The sequence below is a fragment of the Amblyomma mixtum genome, chromosome 3 (assembly GCF_055824585.1).
Source record: "Amblyomma mixtum isolate Tamu chromosome 3, ASM5582458v1, whole genome shotgun sequence".
In the NCBI taxonomy this organism is placed as follows: Eukaryota; Metazoa; Arthropoda; class Arachnida; order Ixodida; family Ixodidae; genus Amblyomma; species Amblyomma mixtum.
In genome coordinates, this window is record NC_143014.1 from 180,849,881 (window position 1) to 180,869,790 (window position 19,910).

Sequence of the window (19,910 nt, forward strand, 5' to 3'; positions counted from 1 at the left end):
TGTATCGCATGCATTTACCTTGGCATCTTGGTATAGACCCAATACTCCATTTGCCTCCTGGCATACATTCAGCAACAATTTTAGACATGCCGTTACTGAATTCTTGTCCTGCTGGGCAGACATATGTCACCTTGGCACCAAAGGTTGTTTCGCGACTCGAGGCCAAGGCACCTTCACCGACAGCCAAAAGAGGGCAGTCTGCAGAGACAAAAGGCAAAAGAACATGCTCTGAGATGGCAGATTTGTACAAGAATGCACTGGCTTACATAGCCTCAGAATTGTAGTGTGTACTGCATAGTCGAATGCTGTGAATCACAAATATATGTTAAAACAACCAGATATGTTTCACTAGCAGAATGTAATGTGTCTGGTGTTTCTTCTACTGCTGGTTTTTGCATTGAAGCTAACTTGTAATTATGGTGCATCACACATATTGGGTAAGGTTCAGAGAGGGCCTATTGCATTATAAACATTTTTTTCACAAGGGGACAGAAAAAATTGTCATTAAAATTTGGCTTGATAACTGTGGTACCCACAATAAACGGAAGATGAGCAGTATACCAATGTGATTATGAAAGAGCAAATGAAAAGTTACGGCAGGCTTGTTTGGCACACTTGACTGGAGATGTTACACAAATTATTGCAACAGTCTGGAAAAGTTTTTTTGTAATTTTTATTGTATTTTATTGATTTAACATTGTGCCTTTATGAAAAAGTGTTAAGGCAAGGTACAGAAAGGAGTTCATAAAACATGGGCGCAGCACATGCAACTGACACTGGGCATATATGAGTATATGGGCATATATGAGTGGGCATATATGCATGTAGGGCATATATGAGTACTTAGTACGCAGTGCCACTGCACCTATAGCTATCAGCATCATTTGGAATGACGAGTGCCCCGTAGAATGCTAAAAGCACAGCTAGTATGAAGGCATGAGCTAAAAGACTCACCATATATGAGCTACAGACCTACAGCGAAAAAGACGTCTTGCGCTAAAACAGCTTTATCCATGATGTGCACACAGGAAAATGAACATTCCATTGCCACTGACTCCCCACTAGCAATACTACCAGCCACAAGGCAACCCAGAAAAGGAGGATACTGGTGAAAAAAAAAACCACCACAGTGGCTCAGTGTTTAGGCCGCTCAGCTACTGAGCCAGAGTTCCCGGGTTTGATCCCGGCTGCAGCAGCCACGTTTCGATGGACGCGAAACGCAAAAGGAGCCAGTGTGCTTTGCGATTCTAGTGCACGTTAAAGATCCCCAGGCTGTCAAAATTATTCCAGAGCCCTCCACTATGGTACCTCTTTTTTCCTTTCTTCTCTCACTCACTCCCTCCTTTATCCCTTCCCTTACGGAGCGGTTCAGGTGTCCCCCGAGATATGTGAGACAGATACTGCGCCATTTCATTTCCTCAAAAACCAATTTTCTGATGAAAAAGGCTTGCTGAAGCCTGTATCATATTAAAGTCCAAATGCGATAAAGGCCTTAGCACTTCATGGCACAGCTTCAGCATGGCTCCATTTATAATGCATCATCTACAGCACTGCTGCAAGTCCGGCTGTCTTGATGTCACGTGTGCACCACAGCCTCATCAGCATAATTTTGCCTTCCTTATGCACCTGAGGGCGAGGGTATGTGCTATCGTTTCCAGGCAGCCTGCATTCTCATACCTATGCTATAGGTAGCCTTTGCCAAAAATATCACATAGGCGACCACTTTATCTTCTCAGCTATGAAGTATGGCTCATTTTACATTGCGACTGGCATTGCTTGAAACATTTTGAGGGCAAGAACATTCGTGTCTGTATCTTTGGAGCTTACGACTGACAGCGGTGCTGCTAGAGTGCCACTAAATGGGCCGGCAGCAAACCCTATTATGTATTTTTAAACGAAGGCTGCACATGTACTGTGTGCAAGGCACACTTGTTCCACGGTCAGGTCTTGGAGCACTGCAGGGTAACAGCAAAAGCAACTAGTGACAAAGCCACTAAAGCTTTCACAGCAGAAAGGCATTCATGACATTCTACATTTATTAGAGAAAAAGCCAAGACATCTGCTTCACTAAGTGAGCCAGATAAGTTAGACCAGCGCATCAAGGCATGCATGTTTATGTACAGGCATGAATTATCACAATTTGGCTATAAAAAACGTATTATGAATGTTTCTTCTGTAAAAATAAAACACATTCATTTCATGAGAACATTAAACTAGCAACAGTAGTAAACAGGGACACAAGAAATGTAAACATAAAATAATGTCAAATGTGCATAGTGGATTAGATCAGCTCAATTTCATATAACAATGTGTGGCTTTATTTTCAGGTGATTGTTACTATTTCTGACAAACTACCCAGACAGCCAGCTTTCACTAGTTTTCTAAATGAGCCTATCATATGCCTCTGGCATCTCACCTGCACTGAAGCTGGCTTGCCATCCAGCGGCTGTGTTCAGGGGGTTGCTTGTAAACAGGACAAACATTTGACCACTGCTTGCAGTCAATGTGAGCGTTGGTCTGTTTGTACCAGTGTACCCTTGACCTGGATGCAGTCTGATGCCATTCCTTGTATCAGATCCATCGTAGATCTAGAATCAAATTACATTGGAGCTTAGACATGTCCATGTCCTGCTGAACAGAAGCTTCCAGAGCCAGGCCAGAGTGTGCAAGCGCATTCAATGGGTGATATATAATGTCCATAGCTTTTATAATTAAACATCAACAGAGACACACAGTGTAGACAGTAGTTAAGGGTTTTTTTTACCTGCTTCAGAAGCGGAGATGTATGCTGCATGCATTTTTGCATATTTATTTACTAGCAAATGGCACCACGTGCGTTCACAAAACAGATAATCCAAAGATTAGAAGAATAAAACAAAATTCAGGTGGCTTGTAGAAAGACTTCACTCTTATTGCTCTAGATTCTAAGAATGAAGCATTACATAAGCACGTAAGTGCCACCCATCTGGTTCATGAAGGATCCTGCCAAGTGTCCTACCTGCACAAAGTCATCAGGAGCAACAGCAAACTTTTCAAACTTGAGTGACACAGGTCCTCCACCAGGCCTAGTTATGCGATAGGCACAGACTTGATTTGGTGGATACTTGTCAACACCAAAAGCAGGTGAAGAAACATTGCCTGAGGTAGAGGTGATGTCCACTTCGCAGCCTGGCAAAAAAGAAATCATGAGGAGCTCATTCTTTATGGCACTAGTTCATAGCATAAGCTCTCCTGGTGCATAAATTCTGTACGGTAACTACATGATTAATTTGCATTTTTATTTTAACAAAAGAAATACAGACCATCAAACTTTACTTAAAGAAATAAAAAATACAAATACATTGAGCTATTTTATTTTTAACCTACATGTTCTCAGGACATTTGTTCTGCTTCCTGATAAGTAAGCAAGTTACTTGCTTCTAAACCAACATTTTCCAGATGCACTCACTGCTGTGAAGCAGCTGAAAGGGTGGTTTTTGCGAGAGTATGTGATTTATAAGATAATATTCTTTCATCTCTGCATTGTAAAATGCAAGATCTCAGTTTACGCAATGATTTCTGACTCGCAAAAAAGGACAGAAAATGTCAATGCAAAACGTTCTGCGCTTGAACTCTGACAATGCAACTCAACCAAGTGTTAGTGCTGAATGAAAACACTTTACTTTGGCTTCAATAATAGTGTCCCTCAGCTGCCTACACATTTTACAAAAATATTTCTTTCATAATTTTGTTAAGTTTTTCTCTTGGTACTTTGGCAAGAAGGCTCTTATGCACTTAAATTTGTCTTTTTCAGTCACTTTGCTTTACTTATTTTTCATATTTTTTTAACACTGCATACAAAGCTTCATAAAAATAAATCTCAACAGTACTGTACAGTCTAACATGCATGCACAGCAACTTTACCTGAACGGAATCGTATGGAAAATCCACGCCGACTGTCACCAAAGCTAGAGCGGAAGTAGAGGTAGAGGCGATCTCGAGTCGACATTAGGAACTGCGGGTTGTCCGATGCAGGTCCAGTCAATGTTTTGAGCAGTGGATCAGATGGGAGGGAGCCATCTCTAACCAGGATGAAGTCTTTGTCTGGTTCCAAGTCCAAATCAACAATCTGCAATATTTAAAGGTTGTCTGTCATACATGAGTAAAATGATATAAAGAGTCTCCTTGTCATGGGATGAAACTGGAGCAAGTATAAAAAAATTATTAGCTCTGAAAGGTACCTGTGAGAATAATTTCTGATTATATGCATTTCTTTGATTATATGCATGATGCATACCTCGAGGGAGATGATCTTGCTTGGAGGAGCCGTAATGACCCAGAGGCACTCCAGGCCACCAGGGTAAGGCTCAGGGTACATTGGGGAGTTCAAGACTTGTGCACTTGGCTGGGCCATCAGTTCTCCTCCACATTTCACAGGCTCTAATTGAGAAATTGGGCATTAGCTTATCAGTCATATGCTCATTGCATTTTGTGCAAGGTTCTACACAGATTCCCCCAAATCTGTCATGGAAAATTAGCCTAGTTTATGACAGCAACTGAAAGGATTAGGTGAAATGAGGAATACAGTTGGACATGTCAAAAACACAATTAGAACCGGCCAGAGAGACAGCTGGTCCAGCTGGTTTGCAGTTGGGTGTAATTGTGTTTTGAGTACTTCTAATGCTTTTTTTTCATCAGAAATAAATATTTCTGGTGAGTATATATACAAAAATATATTTGGTACTGAATAGAGCCTTTCAAATAAGTTCAGTTTTATATGTACATCAGAATGATTCTGCAATTACTATGAAGTCAGTAAACAATGTGAAGCAACACTCACCTGTTTTCCAACTAGCCCTGAATCCTCTCTTTTCAGCAGATGCATCAGTTCTAAACTTAATGATCATCAAATTAGATGCTGTCATAAAGGATTTTGAGTTGAGGTCCTGCTTCCCAGAAAGAGTAACTAATGAAACGCTGGATTCTTCAGTCCTGCCTCCAGACAACACTTGCACTGTGTCAAAATTTGCCTCTGTCTCAAACTCTGAAAACTGGGTACAGGTACCCGAGGGAAAAAAAAAGATGAAGAAAAGTGTTCTGTAAGATATTTGTAGAATAACAATTAAACCAACAAATGTGTTCGATTCTTTTCTTTTGTCCTTTAGATTACTAACCCTGTAATGCCCTCCACATCACGTATAATACAGACTTCAATAATGTCAGTCATATGCTAACACTATGGTACAAATCACATTTCCTGACATAATTCTCAAGCAGAATGAAATTGTCAGCTCCCAGTGCTACAGAAGGCTTCCTTCAATGTAACTCACTAAAAAAAAGCTAAGCCTCTGGGTAAGAAGAAAAAATCCCCTAGATTTTCACCGAATATAATACTAAATGATCAGGTGACAGAATGATTTTGAATTCTGCTATTGATTTAGTGCATATGAATGAGTATGCCTGCTAAGTTCGATTGTTTTCAAGATGTTTAGAAATTAGCCTAATTTACTACATTTTAATCGGATACCAATATCATTTTTCAAATCATTTCTCACTGTGGTTGGCACAAGATCACCTCAGTCGCTCAAGTGTCATAAAACACACCACATCATTTTTCTCAATATGCCTCATTATTTTTATGTTTACGTTGTACAGGGGCCAGCAATCAAAAAATTCTGGATGCCCAGAACCTTTTTTCACTATCTGGGCAGTTAATATGGACTATAGTCAAGCCACTAAAACTTACCAACATCACATGAGAATGCACAGAAAGAACACCCCTTTTTATTTATTTTGTTTCAAAGGCACACTCACCTGCAAGACAATTCCAGTACCCAATGGACCTTCCAGCGTCCACTTGCAGTCAAGGTTTGGCTCATATTTGTTTGGGTAGTTGGGTGACTGAATGGAATCTCCTGAGCTTTGCATGTAGAAGTGGCATGATTCTGAAATTATGAGACAGGCACTTCTGCATAAGAAGGTAGTTTCCAGAGCAGTTGCTGAAGCTTATAACAGAAAGTGAGCCTGAGTTATAAAAGGCAGTCTTCTGAAGAAATTTGCTGCAATTAGGTAACGCTATGCAATGCACTAAATGTCTCGGTACACCTTCGTGTACTCTGTGAACTTACTGTATATGACCAGGGGAAGCCTGAAACATGGTCACATGCAGGTATTCTGCATTCAAGGGCATTATATTGCAAGTTTCTTTTCTTTTGCTCAGATCTGTCACAATTTCCAAGCGGACTTCTGTCTTTCTTTTTGAGCACACTTTTAGGTGTCATAGTAAAGATTCTTTCATTCTGTATTTGTCCAACAAAAATATATTTTCAAAAAAAATCTTACTAGGGCAGTTCATTTCATCAGACTCATCCCCGCAGTCATCATGACCATCACACATCCACCGGTTGTTGAGGCACTTTCCATTGCTGCACAAGTAGGAACCTGTAAGAAATGCAGGTGATGTGAATTGTCTTTTGCCAATTATTGAAAAAATATAAATTTTATGGGTGCATTTAGTAAACCAGACTAGTACTCAATTCTTGAATTAGTCAGCATGTGTTGATTACAATAATTTGTTCAGAAGTATATACTGATGTGCTCCCAGTGTGCAGCCACACATAGAAAAGACAACACATTATTAAAAATAACCAAGACAGTTTTAGAGACACACAGAATGCACCCATCCTAGCTTTTCTCACATGCCCTTTCCATTCTGCTTAACAACCAGACAATCTAGAAAGGGCCACAGTGCTCTGGGCCTTCAACATCAATTGTTTATTCAGCATGCATCACTCGCAAACAGCACAAGTGGTGATCATAATATTTTACAGAATAAGACAGGTTGGTCATGGTGGTACCCTTGCATAATAAAAAATAATCTTCCAATACCTACCGTTTGCTGAACTGCAAACCATATTATTTACACCAACCAGCCATTTTAAGTCACTACCATGATGGGCTGCCTCACAACACTACCTCACAGCTTCTGTCAGCCATGATATATGCACACATTTGAATTAGTGTGGACCCTTATGTTTGCCTCCCTTTGGGTCCAGCAAAGAGGGTATGGCTAACCTTCAGGGCAGGCAGGCACCTGGCAGATGAACGGCAGCAGGGCTTCACAGGGTGCCAGGTGCCACTCCTGGGTGCGCTCAGTGAGACGTGCCTGCACACATTGGCCATCCTTGGGCCGTGGCTGATCCAGCGCCCAGTGGCCCACATACTTGGGGATAAAGTAGCCACTCGAAGACTCCAGCGTGTTTGTAGACAAGTCATCCACAGACTTGAGACCTGGATGTAAGAAGCATGTTGGTCAATTAGAAAACAAAACCCCTTAATGAGAAGGGGAGAAAGAGTGGGCAAGACCGGATGAAAAATATGGTTGGCCTATGCGACATACTCGATGTCTGAATGGGGCATGCTGTGATGGCAACAACGTAATTCACACAGTTCAGTTTCTCTTTTTGGTGTAGGCATTGTGACTCCACTCCTGATTGAGGAGACAAACTCTACAGCCTCAGCACAGGTGATGACTTTTGCATTTACCATGAAGGTACTGACGGGTACAATAAGGCATCATCAGTGTTCCAAATATTCAGAAGTAAATTCTCTTGACTGCATGTACATGCATACAACAAACTAGACCAAGAATCAGCTCGGTTTGCTTAATGCTTTACTGGACACATACAATGATACTGCTGTGGACATTGCGAGTTGACAGGATGTTCTATTGACAACATGTCAAAACAAAACATGGTTACCCTTAACGATTCCCAGATCACCTTATCTAACCTGAGAGTGTAAATACCGTCTTTATTACTAATATGCGCACATGAAGAGAGGTAATCAAAGCCGAGTCCTCGGAAAATTTCAGTCACACATATGATGTAGCCATTAAAAAAAAACAGGAAAGAAGGGGACAAAGTTGCATGTATTAATTTGCACTCCATTGTGCACTACTAGGGGCTACGTTTTCTCATGAACTTCATTTTTACCTATGCAGACATCTAACGCGTAAAATTGACAGCTTGTCAGAGGTAAATAGTTCAGTATGCCTGAGGACTCAACAGTTCGTGCATAGATCATTGCCCATGGCAACACTACTTCCGTAATTTTCACAGCGCCGCACCTGATGTATAAAACAGGGTATAACTGTGGCAAGATACGGCCATCAATGCATTAACGATGTGTTGCCACAGATCTGCATGACTCTGAAAGCGTGTTTTTGACAGCGTCATCTCTCGCTGATGGGCCCATGCAGCGATGAATGTATAGCACAGTGCTCATGCACACAGAATGTGTCAGCTGTACTGCTCCCTATCTCATGCTGCATGCACGTGGTAGTAGCCCAAAAGTTGGAGCCGACTGGGCAGGCAACGCATATCACTTGACCAGAGTGGCTGGCAAGGCATTCAAACTTCTCAAATCGCTGCTCATAGTTGATCCACAACCACAAGCAGTAGCTTTGCTTATGGCACTTCCACCATGCTTCTTTCACTTGGAATGCTTTTGCACATCTGGCGTGCACGTAGGCAATGATTGGCCTTGTGGGCCATCGGTGCGTGCCTGGCCAACAGTTACTTGGTTTCGATGCCACCTTTTCATTACTTTTTTTTCGGTGCACATGTTCTTTCCAGAGGTGGTGTTGCGTGAGCTGAGAAACTTTTGATCTCTGCACTTACTGGAAGCACAAGTTTTTCATTTTCAGGGGCGAGTCTAAGGCTCTGCTTCGTTTGCTATAACCAAGAGGTTATAGCAAACCTGTTTGTTGTATCTGCGACGAATTATTGCCCTAATGCCTATTTTGATGGTAGCGCCGCGCTTCTTCGTAATAAACGAGCGTTCGTTAAACCTGCGGCCGTTTTAAGCGGGCTCGACTGTATTCAGTTTTTCTGGTGTGACAAATAAGCCTCAACTCTACACCCAAGCTCCACTGTCTGCAATTATATAGCAGGCAATTTGATCAAAGCTACAGCCGGTGTACTAAGGTGATCACCGTTCCCGTGAACACACACGCGTTTCATACCGTGAACACACACGCGTTTCATATTGTCGCAATAATATCGCGATCATATATCGCGAGATAAGGAGACCTTTGTCAGTCAAGAAAGCACATCAAGTAGACGACGCGGTCTACAACCGACAACGCGGGAGCGTCTCAGTGACGGCATGCACGCGAAAGAAACACGTACGAATGTTCACGGTAACGGTGATCATAGTACTGTACGTCAGCGAACGATCCGTGATCGGCCAGCACCTTGGCCATCACACCGGTATCACGACTGCGTAGGGTGCCGAGCCAGTCACCAACGGTTCGTACATGTAACATGTTTTTTAAGATTTATCCTTTCACCGCGTCCCAACCTAATGGAGGCAGTTACACGGCTCAGGAAAACCTGGAACAGCTCGAGAAATGAGAAACCGAAATAACAAAAACGCGTCTAGCACAGACTGCTTTGAGTTTCGTGCATTTTCTTGGATTGTGGTTGAGTTTGAGCTAAAAGGAGCCATTTTAAATACAAGCAAAGGGGACCTGTTGAAGCTGACAATTCCGGCGGGCTTTTTAAGTGCGCACTGCGCGGGCATGAAGGAACGAACTTCTTCTGCCGTACTACAGAGTAGCCTTGCGGACTTGTGTAGAGCAGTAGTTAAGGCGCATGGAACTCTTCTGGTCCTAGTTTCAGACGCGCGATGATGAAGCGTGGGAAGCGCGCGGCTACGCTGAAACCGTGACCGAGAGAAAATGGCGGTGCTGCTCTAGTGACAAAATGCTTGACTCCTTTCGGTTCTCCTCATCTCCCCCGAGCTGCCAAGTGTGAACGACAGCGAATCACTGGTGCTGGGATTGGAAAATATTTGACGAGGACAAACGTCGGGCTGGTTGGTGTTGCATCGTTTTCAGCAGCGCATAGCAGCACTAGGACAGAGCACGAAGGCAAACAAGCGCTGTCCAGTGACGATAACCATCCCTTAGTTGCGGAGAGCTCGCGCGGGCACTTCGGGCTTAGTGTTCGCTTTTGCACAGCTTGCGCCTGACGTCACGTCAGCGGGCTGGCTGCTTTGGCTCCCATGTTTATGAGCCGCTCCGCTGGCGCGCGCGCCTCCGGCACCGCATGACTCTAGCACCGCACGAACGCGGCTCTGCACATTCGGCACTTCGGATGTTTTGGTTGGTTACCCGCCTGCACTTAAGCGCCATTGTAGATAATAAAGAGTCAAAATAGCTTTTAGTGGTACAATTTTTTCGAGCAGCTGCCATCGCGTCTTGATATTAAGGAGTCTAACACGCGAGTTCGACGTGACCCGAGCGGTGGAACGAATTATCCGTCCATTCGAATTAAGCGAGTTGTTTTAAATAAAAGTGCGTTGCTCGATCTTTTTCGTTCGAGACAAAGTAGTTCACGAAGGGTTCATACTGAATAGTTCGAAATTATTACCGGTAATTTTTTGGTGTTGCACAAAAGCGATGTTTCAAACTAACAAATAACTGTGGTCATTTAAAATTTGTCACGCCGATAAATTATTGATAATCATAGTAATGATTATGGTTTCAATTCACGAAGTTCACGGCTTCCAGACTTACCTATCCAGTATGCACTCTGAGGCACATCCTTGAGACCAGTAGTTGCAAGGCTTCTTGTGAAATTGTTTTGATTGTAATTTAATATTAATGCTAACTGGCTGCCGTACCTGTAAAAAAAGAAAACAAGCACATGGCATCAGTAATGAACAGCAAAAAAAGCATAAGTTGGAGCAGAGCTTTGTTACTGACATCATGACGTTACTTTGAATGTACACATAAACATTAGCATGAATGACAAAACAGAGGCACTGTAGTCCAATACAACTCAAGAACGAAGCGGCTTTTCCCCGTCAAAGGGCCCCCTTACAGTCAATGTCGTCGGCCGATTCTCATGAGCCTGCTAGCGTGACAGTGAAGGGAGTGGCAGATGAAAGGGAATATTTCCCTCCCTCATTGGAGTGCACAGGTCTCTCCATAAGGGGGGGAGGGGGGGGGGGCAAGTTCAAGGGAGCGCTTTCATATCTTCTAGGTAGCAGGGAATGTTTGGTACAAAATTTGTGCCCCCTTCCCCGTGTCTATTAAAGACTTCCCCTAACCCCCCCACCCCTCCCCCCCCCCCATCATGGCACATCATCGGTAGAAGGAGAGACAAAGGAAACGCGAAAGGAGCAATTCAAATGAAGGCACAAAAACAATAAGCGAAGTAGCACCATTACACAAGCTTGGCTCGTTACCACTTTCGAAGAGTGGAGCTCGAGAATACCAGCGTGGCTCTCTTGAAAAGGAATGGACGCGCGAAACCTTTGCGCAGTACCGGCTATCGCAAATGCCGTAGTTTGCGAAGATTCATAAGCGGCCAGAACGCAGGACATTCCAGTGTCGTTGGCGCTGCTTTCTCCCATCCTTTTCTGCGTTTGTAGCCGGGTCTGCGCCTCGCAGTGGCCGTGATTCGCGCAGTGGGTGACTCTCGACTTCGGGACTTAATTTCCGCGCCATGTTCCAACCAGTCACCTTACACGTCCGGATATCGTTTCCTGCTATTTTTGTTTTACCTTAATGTTTGTACATACGAGGGGACGTCCAAAAGTTCGTAGACTTTGACAGTACACTTGGCTGCATGAATTTCTTGTCTTGTCGAGCTTTAGAGTGACGTTTCTGTGTCTCGTTTTATAGGTACAATTTATTCACAGTGCTTTCCCAGATAGGGACGCTGACTAGAAATGTAAACAAAAATAGAGCTGCATGGTGCAAGCCGCCAAATTCTCGATCGAGCAAAAACGAACAATCATATGCAGCACCATTTCCACTGTGGTCTCAGTATACCACCAGTGGCTGGTTGAGCTTCCTTCAAGAGCATCTTTCGAATGAAGATCCACCAAATACCACTGTTTCTGAGCGGCTTCAACGATTCCAAAGCGGACACTTTGACAGCGCACATGAGGAAAGCAGTGGACGCCCTCGATCACCAATCAGCGATGCTTTGCGGCCGTTGAGGAATACACAATGAAGAACCGTATAAAAGTATGAAAAGGCTTGCGGATACTTCAAATATTCCTGAAACGTCAGGCTTAAGCATCCAACGTGAAAAACTTCTCCAGCTTGAGAAACAAGGTGACAAACTCCAAGCATCCATCACGGATACTGGGCTGCATATGGATCCATTATGGATCCAGTGGCAGCCTATTGCGAAAGCTACCGATTGTTTTCCAGATGTTGCGCCTTGTGACATTTGCGAGCCCCTGCTGCGTGAAAGATTGCATACTGCCGGGCACGGGGCCATTTCCCCTGAGAACAATGAATTACGAAAGTTAGAAAAGTACGATTTCTAAGCATGTTATGAAAAATAGCAGCCAAGATGTCGCGAAATTTTGGATACACAGGCTTCCATTCAGCACAGTTCAAATTTCTCTTTTACTTTCAAATCCCCCATAAGGGATTTGAAAGTCACCCGAACAATGAAGCAAATCTTTCCAAACGCCTGTGCCATAAATGCTGTTATGAGTTAAGCGACTGTGCCGTAAAATTTCGCTAGTCTGTGCTCCAGCTCCCGTCATTTCGTAACGCTGGAGTATATTAAGGTGCCCAGGAAACTGATCAGCTCTTCCATCTCACCATACCACAGAAACTTCCATGCAGCGGCGCTTCAGAGCTTCGCCCCGCTCGACGCAGCACACTGCGCGGTTTCAGTGGTTTCAGCCACTCGGCTGCTTGCGACGCGGCAACGGCGGATAGCGCCTGTTTCGTGAATATTGCGTGTGCGCGACTAGCGCATGCAAGGTTCCGTTTCCCAGCAGCGCGTCTTCCGGTTTCGTGCACGGTGGCCTGGAGTCGTCGGCGCCCGTGCTTGTCTGGCCGCGTCTCACGACGCCCAGTCGGCGGCGGGCGCACTTCCTACTCGACAACCTGTTTTCGCAGCGTGGCGACGGCGGCTCTGCCGCTGACCTCGCGCAACTGCGCTCGAGCACTAGTCGCCGCGTCAGAGGGCCTCGCAAAGACCTCTGGGTTTACCTCGGCACAGATTAAACATTTTCTCTCCTAAACAGCTGGCTTGAAGTCTGCTTCGTATGACGGCGCATTTGGCACTGGCGTACACAGAAGTGGAACACCGCAACATCTCTACAAACACCACACCTCCCTACACTGCGAAACATCACACCGATATGGAAGTATGTAGACGTCTTGGCTCTATTTGCTCTGACGCTGATGATACTCCCCCAGGCCCCCTATGCCTGCCTTTGGCAGCGGCAGCTATTAGAAGATACCGAATGTATTAGAACACGGAGCGGCCGACGGAGTACAGCATTGTTGTCACCGTCGGGCTTCCGGGAGATCGGTCGTTTTGCAGCGTCTGCTGGCAGTGGCACTCAAGGCACAGTGGCCGCCTTGTTGGTGTACATGAAGCGCGACGAAAGAACGCGCGTATGTTTATCGCCATTATACTCTGGCCTGCACCGCTGAAGCTGCACGCCGTGCATCATCATGAGGCCCGTCACTTCACGTGCGAGCCTACTTTCAACGCTTCTCGCGGTCTCGTCGTCGTCGCCAAAACGATCGTGAGCAGGGTTTGTGACGACGTCTGTGCGTCTCGCCACACGATCATTACAGAGGTCATTGTGGAGCGAACAGCATGCACCACCTTCGCGGTGGCATAAAGCGTGTTATAGGCAGCAGTCCATGTTGCTATTCGAGAAACAAGAGGGGCAGCGCGAACAGAAGAAGATATATCGTCCGTCCTGTCTGCTCTTGTCTTCGGTTTGAGCTGCTGCCCTCGTTTAGCAAACACACGTAACGCTCACTTGGCGATGAATTATACGACTGACGTGGACAGCGGCCACCACAGCGTGCGACCGCTAAGTAGTCCTTTAGGCTTACCGCAACGTCATCGTCGGCTGCAAAATAACGCACACTTGACAGTTATTTCTGCGGTGATTGCACGGCTCTGCCGTCGTCGTCATGCAGCTCACACGCTATAGCATTAGTTAACCCATAGTTTCGTTTTCTTGTTTTACTTTTTACTCCACGATTTTCCTGGACTGGCTCAACGGCGATATCGGGCTCATGTAGCAGTGCGCAGCAGACCCTTCACGTATTGGTGCATCCTTAATTCGGGCACGCTGGCATGCGGTCAGAACTTTTAAGGCCGTCCAAACTGCATTCCGTGGTGCGGCGGTGCGATGACACTCTCGCAGTTGTCCACATCGGCGCGGTTGTGGGCCTCTTAAAGGTCCTTTTGACAGAACACAATTGCTTTCGACGGGGAACCGCCCCTGGCCACCAGGATGTCGCGTGGAGGCGCATTAGCGGCGGTGCGCGTGTGTACAAGGTTGCCCAGCTCGCAGATCGGCGCGATGCCCGTAGATCGTGAGGCCGAAGACGACGAGAGGGGAAAGCAGCTGGCAGTAATGGCTTCGGCTGGCCGGGCTGTCCGTGGTATACGCAATTTCGGGCAGTGCTTGAGTCACGCAAACCGTCTTTTTCCTCCTGTCTCGCTCCTTTCCTCGCATTTAGCTGTCGTGCTTAGAGAGAAAAAAATAAAGTAAAAAAAATGGAAGAAACAAACTATTCGCCAGAAAAGCTCTAAATCATCTCTTCGTGCGCGCCGACGCCAAACGATGCGCCCACAAACAGACGTAACGCTTCAAGAAGTGTGACGCTGATCCGCCACTTGCTTTTCTATTTTTTACCGTTCTCTCTGCTTTTGGGGGCACGACGTAGAGATGAAAGCGTTAAAAATAGACTGTCGTAACAACACGGCTTCGTAGCACTGTGCGAAAGTCCACATAACTTCTCGAATTAATGGCCATTTTCAAAAGCCGCATAGACGCATGCAAGGTAGCTAGATCGGAAATAAATTCTGCAGTTTTTGCGCCAGTCCCAAAGCGCACGTATTTTGAGAACAGAAAAAAAAAAAGAAACAGTTGAACCTCGTTATAACGAAGTCGCAGGGGTCCTGAAATTTCTTCGTTATATCCGTTGCTTCGTTATAGCGGTACGCGACTTTAGCTGCAGTTGCATGCCAACATAGCTGTCGCTCAATATGTTGCCGTTGTGCTTTGCGGGAGCCTTCAACACACGCACCGAATGCCCTCCACGCGGCCGAATACGAGGTCTGTTAGAAAAGTATCCGACCTTTTTTTTTTTTTTTTGCGAACACCTGATCGATATGAAACAAGCGCGCTTGCACCAGAAGACCTTGAACCTTCGTGCGCATGCACGAATTTTTTCCCGCCTGCCGATAGCGTCAGTCGCTGGGAGGCAGCGTTTGAGTGAGGTAGTGCGCAGTGCTCTCGTCGGTTTTTTAGTGCAAGCAAAATGGCGGTGCGACAGGAGCAGCGCTAATGCATCAAATTTTGCCAGAAACGGGGAGTCAGCCAAGTGGAAACCATTCGGAATATTTAGACGGTTTTCGGTGATGATGCTTAGAGCAGCACACAAATTAAGCAATAGTACAACTGGTTTAAAGATGGCCGCACATCGGTGGAGAGCGAGCCACGCTCCGGTCGGCCATCAACATGCCGAAATGGCCAGGTCATTGCCGAAGTGAACGCTCTGGTGATACGAGACCGTCGTGTGACTATCCGAGAAATTGCGGAAGAGGTGGACATCAGCAGTTTTTCTGCACATTCCATTATCACCGAAGATTTGGCCATGAAGAGAGTTGCGGCGAAATTCGCGCCGAAGCTGCTCACGGTGGAGCAAAAGCAGCTTCGTGTTAAAGTCTCACAGGACACGCTGGATTCCGCAAACAGTGACCCCGACTTAATCAACACCATAATCACTGGTGATGAGTCTTGGGTGTACGGATACGACCCGGAAACCAAATCCTAGTCGTCACAGTAGAAGCATTCCACGTCCCCAAGACCAAAGAAGGCCTGCCAAGTGCTCAGCAACGTCAAAGTGATGCTGACTGCTTTCTTGGACTTTCGCTGTGTGGCACACCACGAGTACGCATGCCCCAGGGTCAAACAATGACCAAAGAGTATAACAGGGATGTCCTCCGTCGCCTACGTGATGCTATGCGGCGCAAGAGACCGGAGTTGTGGTCAACAGGAAATTGGCGCATTCATCACGACAATGCTCCTGAACATTCTTCGCACTTGATTAAGACTTTTTTGGCGAAAAACCAGACCCCTGTTGTTCAACAGGCTTCTTACTCTCTTGATATGGCCCCCTGCGACTTCTGGTTGTTTCCCAAAATCAAGAGGTCATTGAAAGGAGCGCGATTTTAGACAAGAGAGGACATTATGGCTGCAACGACAGCTGAGCTAAACTCCATTCCGAAAAAGGCCTTTTCGGAATACTTCCAACAGTGGCAGCACATCTGGGAGAAGTGTGTTGAGTCCCAAGGAGACTACTTTGAAGGTAATTAAGTTTCCAACGCTCCAGTTATGCCTTTTTTTTTTCTTCGGCCAAAGGTCGGATACTTTTCTAACAGACCTCGTATACGCCAACCGAATATGTCAGCCGTATACCAGCGCGCACCCGTTTATTTATTCCGTGGCCCGCATGGGTTTCAGCGCCTAGAAAACGGGTCTGCAGCGTTCGTTCGTGTTTTTTGCGTGTTCCTTCTCTGTGTGTTTGTGCTTCGCTGCCGGTATGAATCAAAAAACGGGTCTGGGAGGAATATTGTCCCAGAGGAGAGGGGGGGGGGGGGGGGGGGGGGGGCTCTGTAAACGTCTCCGGGACTCAGTCAAGGCCCAGGCGGACCTTTTAGCCCGGAGAACGTTTTAGTGTATAACTGGACAATAAATTGAATTGAATTGAATTGAATTGAGAGACCAATCCGCTATATTCGGCTCCGTTTTACAGCTCCTGAAGCCGATACGGGCGGCTGTAAAAATGAACATGCGGCGCAGATAGATAGGTAGCTAACAACTTTACTTTGAGATTTTAGGGAGGGGCTGGAGATCAGACGTCCGCAAGCCCTTGCGCCGCGGTGGTCTCCGCAGCCCGGATGACCGTCCTCTCTTGAGTGGCGGTGTCCGAGCTGCGCAGTAGTTCCTCCCACTGTTCGGTTGTGGTGATTGTTGGCTGTGTGAAGGGTAGGTATTAACACTCCCAAACGGAGTGTGGTAGTGTGGCTGGCTGTGAGTAGAATTTGCATGTTGATGTGTATCGACCTGGGTGTATTCTAGAGAGTAGAAGAGGGCGTGGGTAGGTATTTGTCTGTAGCCGTCGCCACGCGTTCGTTTGAGTTTTGGTCAGCGACTTGTGCGCGGGTGGATAGAGGGTCTTTGACTGTCCGTATGTTGATCTAATTTCTTGGTAAGTTTGGGGGCTATCATTTCTTCGCGAGTACTCGTTTTCCTCGGCGTCACCGCAGAGTCCAGGAGCACGCGGGCCACAACACTTCACCGCTTGACAGGAATGTCTTGTGAAGAATACGTACGCTGCACCGAAGGCTGCGATGATGGGCGCCTAATGGTCAATGTAAATGGTTTTGCGCTTTCGTTTTCCGCCGCTTGGCCCTGTGAAACCAACTGGACGATACCGTCAAGTGCGCCAAACACACTGCAAGATGGTTTCAACCGTGCGGCTATGCTGCGAAAACGGAAACTAGGTATATTGCACATAGAACCAAAGAAGCAGAACGCGCTCGCAGGCAGTGGACCGTATGCATCGAGGAGGTTGGAGACAGGAGGAGCTCCAGATAATTATTCAGCACCTTCTGCATTATTTTCTTTGAAATAAACATTCTGATTCTGGCCTTCATAACTATTTCGAGGCGCAGTGGGCCGTCGCACCGCGCAGCGTGGCGTAGTTCAGCGGGCTGCGTACCCAGTTTTCGGTGAAGGGGCTCGAAAGCGTCAAACCACGCCCCGAAGCTGACTAATCATCTACGCAAACGGTCCATGCAGGCCCCTGTTGAGGCGGAAAAAGTTTTCCGCCTGTTTTGCGCGGTGGTTTCAATATGCCACATTTAATCGGTACCGGTATAGTGTTGGGTACAGTTACAAATCGACATACTCAGCGCGAAACTGCCGGTACATGGGGCTCATTGGAGCTTCGTTGCAACCCGCTGTAGGAAAATTTTACTTCGTAAAAACGAGGTGTCAGATAGGACTTCTATGGCAGCTTCCAAGAGGGGTGACTATTCCTTCGGTATATCTGTTTTTTGGTTATAAACCGTTTCGTTATAGCGATGTTCGACGTTATATATGAACATCAGATGTAGTCCGCACTGGCACCGTCACGACGCAGCGGAATTGGAGCCCCATACTAATCAGCGCTGGTCGACACCATGTGGAACTGAAGTGGACGAAAGGTGGGCGACTACCAAGAGTAAGCATGCACGGTGCAAAGTACACAGTTTCCCAATATGAAAGGGAACACGCGAGCGCGTGTCTCGCTCCCTGCGATGTCGACTGCCGACGTCCGATAACAATGGCGCTCAGCTAGAAGAGTGGAGAGTGGGTCTTGTGGGTTTACGATCATGTTGGGAACAACGCTACCCCGTTCACCTTTATGCCGGTTCATCTCTACTACAGTTTCTTTTGTCATGAGCTGAGCACGTGCCTTTTTCTTCGCCATCTGTTCGCGCAGCAAGTTGAATCTGTTCATCTTGATTGCTGGTCGAAATTTCCGGAGCCCTTCACTACGGCGTCTCTCATAGCCTGAGTCGCTTTGGGACGTTAAACCCCCATAAATAAAAATATATGTATATCTTTTCAAAATTTGTGCAGTGTAAGAACAACGTTGTGCACGAAATTCCGCTTTCCTGTGGAAGGTCCTATAATGCCACTACGGGGTCTAACTTAGTCATTCACCGCACCAAATGCTCTCCCCTGCTTGACAAAACCCGCATCATCAAGAAATATTTCAGCCAGCATGCTCGAGAAATCTGGGAAGCTTTTATCATCAATAAGAGAGATCACAGTTGTGTCAGTGCGCCGTCTATAACATTACTTTCAAAAGAAATCGCTTCTCTTGGGCATCAGTCCTGATACTCACCAGCCGCCTCCCTGATGTTGGTTTTCACCAGATCATCCTCTTTTTTGTTGTCGTTATATCGCCCCCTTTTCCCCCTTTCGAAATGAGCACGTGCCATTCACCTCGCCACTTACTTTCATTTCATCCTTGACGCGCGCCTCTAGCAGTTTAAATTTTTTACCCTTGTTATTGTTTTTTTCTTGCTTGTTTTCACCCGGTCACCCTGTTGTTACCCTCTTTCACCTTTATGCCGGTTCATCTCTAGTCAAGTTTCTTTTGTCATGAGCTGAGCACGTGCCTTTTTCTTCGCCATCTTTTCGCGCAGCAAGTTGAATCTGTTTATCCTGATTGCGGGGTAGCGGTATGTATATAAGTCTGTATTTCTGAAATAAACGCCAGTTGCTAGTCAGCGCTTGTGTTGTGTTATCGCTCCGTCCTGTGTTAGCGCTGTTCCCAACATGAACAATGGGGCGCAAGCGCAATGAGCGTAAATTGCAGTGCATCGTCCGCTACTGTTCTCGAGCCATGCGATCATATTCTATATGGAAAGGGTATCAGTGTTTTGACTACGCACAACTTGCGTACAGGCTACCCTGAATTTCGGGCGAAGGACAACAGCTAATCACGTGAACACCGAGAGAGAAAAAAAACTAAATTTTCAGCCTGCCTCGAGAATGTGCGTAGCAGTGAGCTTTGCGCAGTTCCGCGTCATCCTTCAGCGAGATGACGTGGCGCACAGTGTGCGTGTATACGCCAGTAATGTCACAACACGATTTCTCTGTCAGCAAAGCCTTTGTTCCACGATCTGGCAATGCGCTGTCCTGCGGGATCCGCGCAGGTGTCCCGTTCATCCCGCCCATCACTCCTCATTAATGTGTTGTCTCGGGCTGCCCCCATAACGCACCTGACCGAACAAGCGTTTGTAAGCATGCGATCGAGGCGGCAGTTGAACGGCAAGGCGACTGCGAGCCCCCCGTTA

General features: G+C 46.2%; 1 protein-coding gene across 3 annotated transcripts in view; it reads right to left on the reverse strand.

The window, feature by feature from the left end:
- Window positions 1-19,910, reverse strand: part of uif (sushi, von Willebrand factor type A, EGF and pentraxin domain-containing protein uif) — a 135,411-nt gene that overhangs the window by 57,076 nt on the left and 58,425 nt on the right. Inside the window, exons 4-13 of one of the 3 annotated variants that reach the window (XM_089582118.1) lie at window positions 10,562-10,668; window positions 7,054-7,269; window positions 6,322-6,420; window positions 5,794-5,924; window positions 4,820-5,030; window positions 4,277-4,419; window positions 3,904-4,108; window positions 2,999-3,168; window positions 2,417-2,588; window positions 19-198 (exon numbers count right to left, since the gene is read on the reverse strand). In XM_089582118.1, the coding sequence (XP_089438244.1) occupies window positions 19-198; window positions 2,417-2,588; window positions 2,999-3,168; window positions 3,904-4,108; window positions 4,277-4,419; window positions 4,820-5,030; window positions 5,794-5,924; window positions 6,322-6,420; window positions 7,054-7,269; window positions 10,562-10,668 (1,634 nt within the window). Of the gene's footprint in view, window positions 1-18; window positions 199-2,416; window positions 2,589-2,998; window positions 3,169-3,903; window positions 4,109-4,276; window positions 4,420-4,819; window positions 5,031-5,793; window positions 5,925-6,321; window positions 6,421-7,053; window positions 7,270-9,170; window positions 9,422-10,561; window positions 10,669-19,910 lie in introns of those variants that run through there. The other 2 variants (XM_089582119.1, XM_089582120.1) reach the window with 2 other exon arrangements.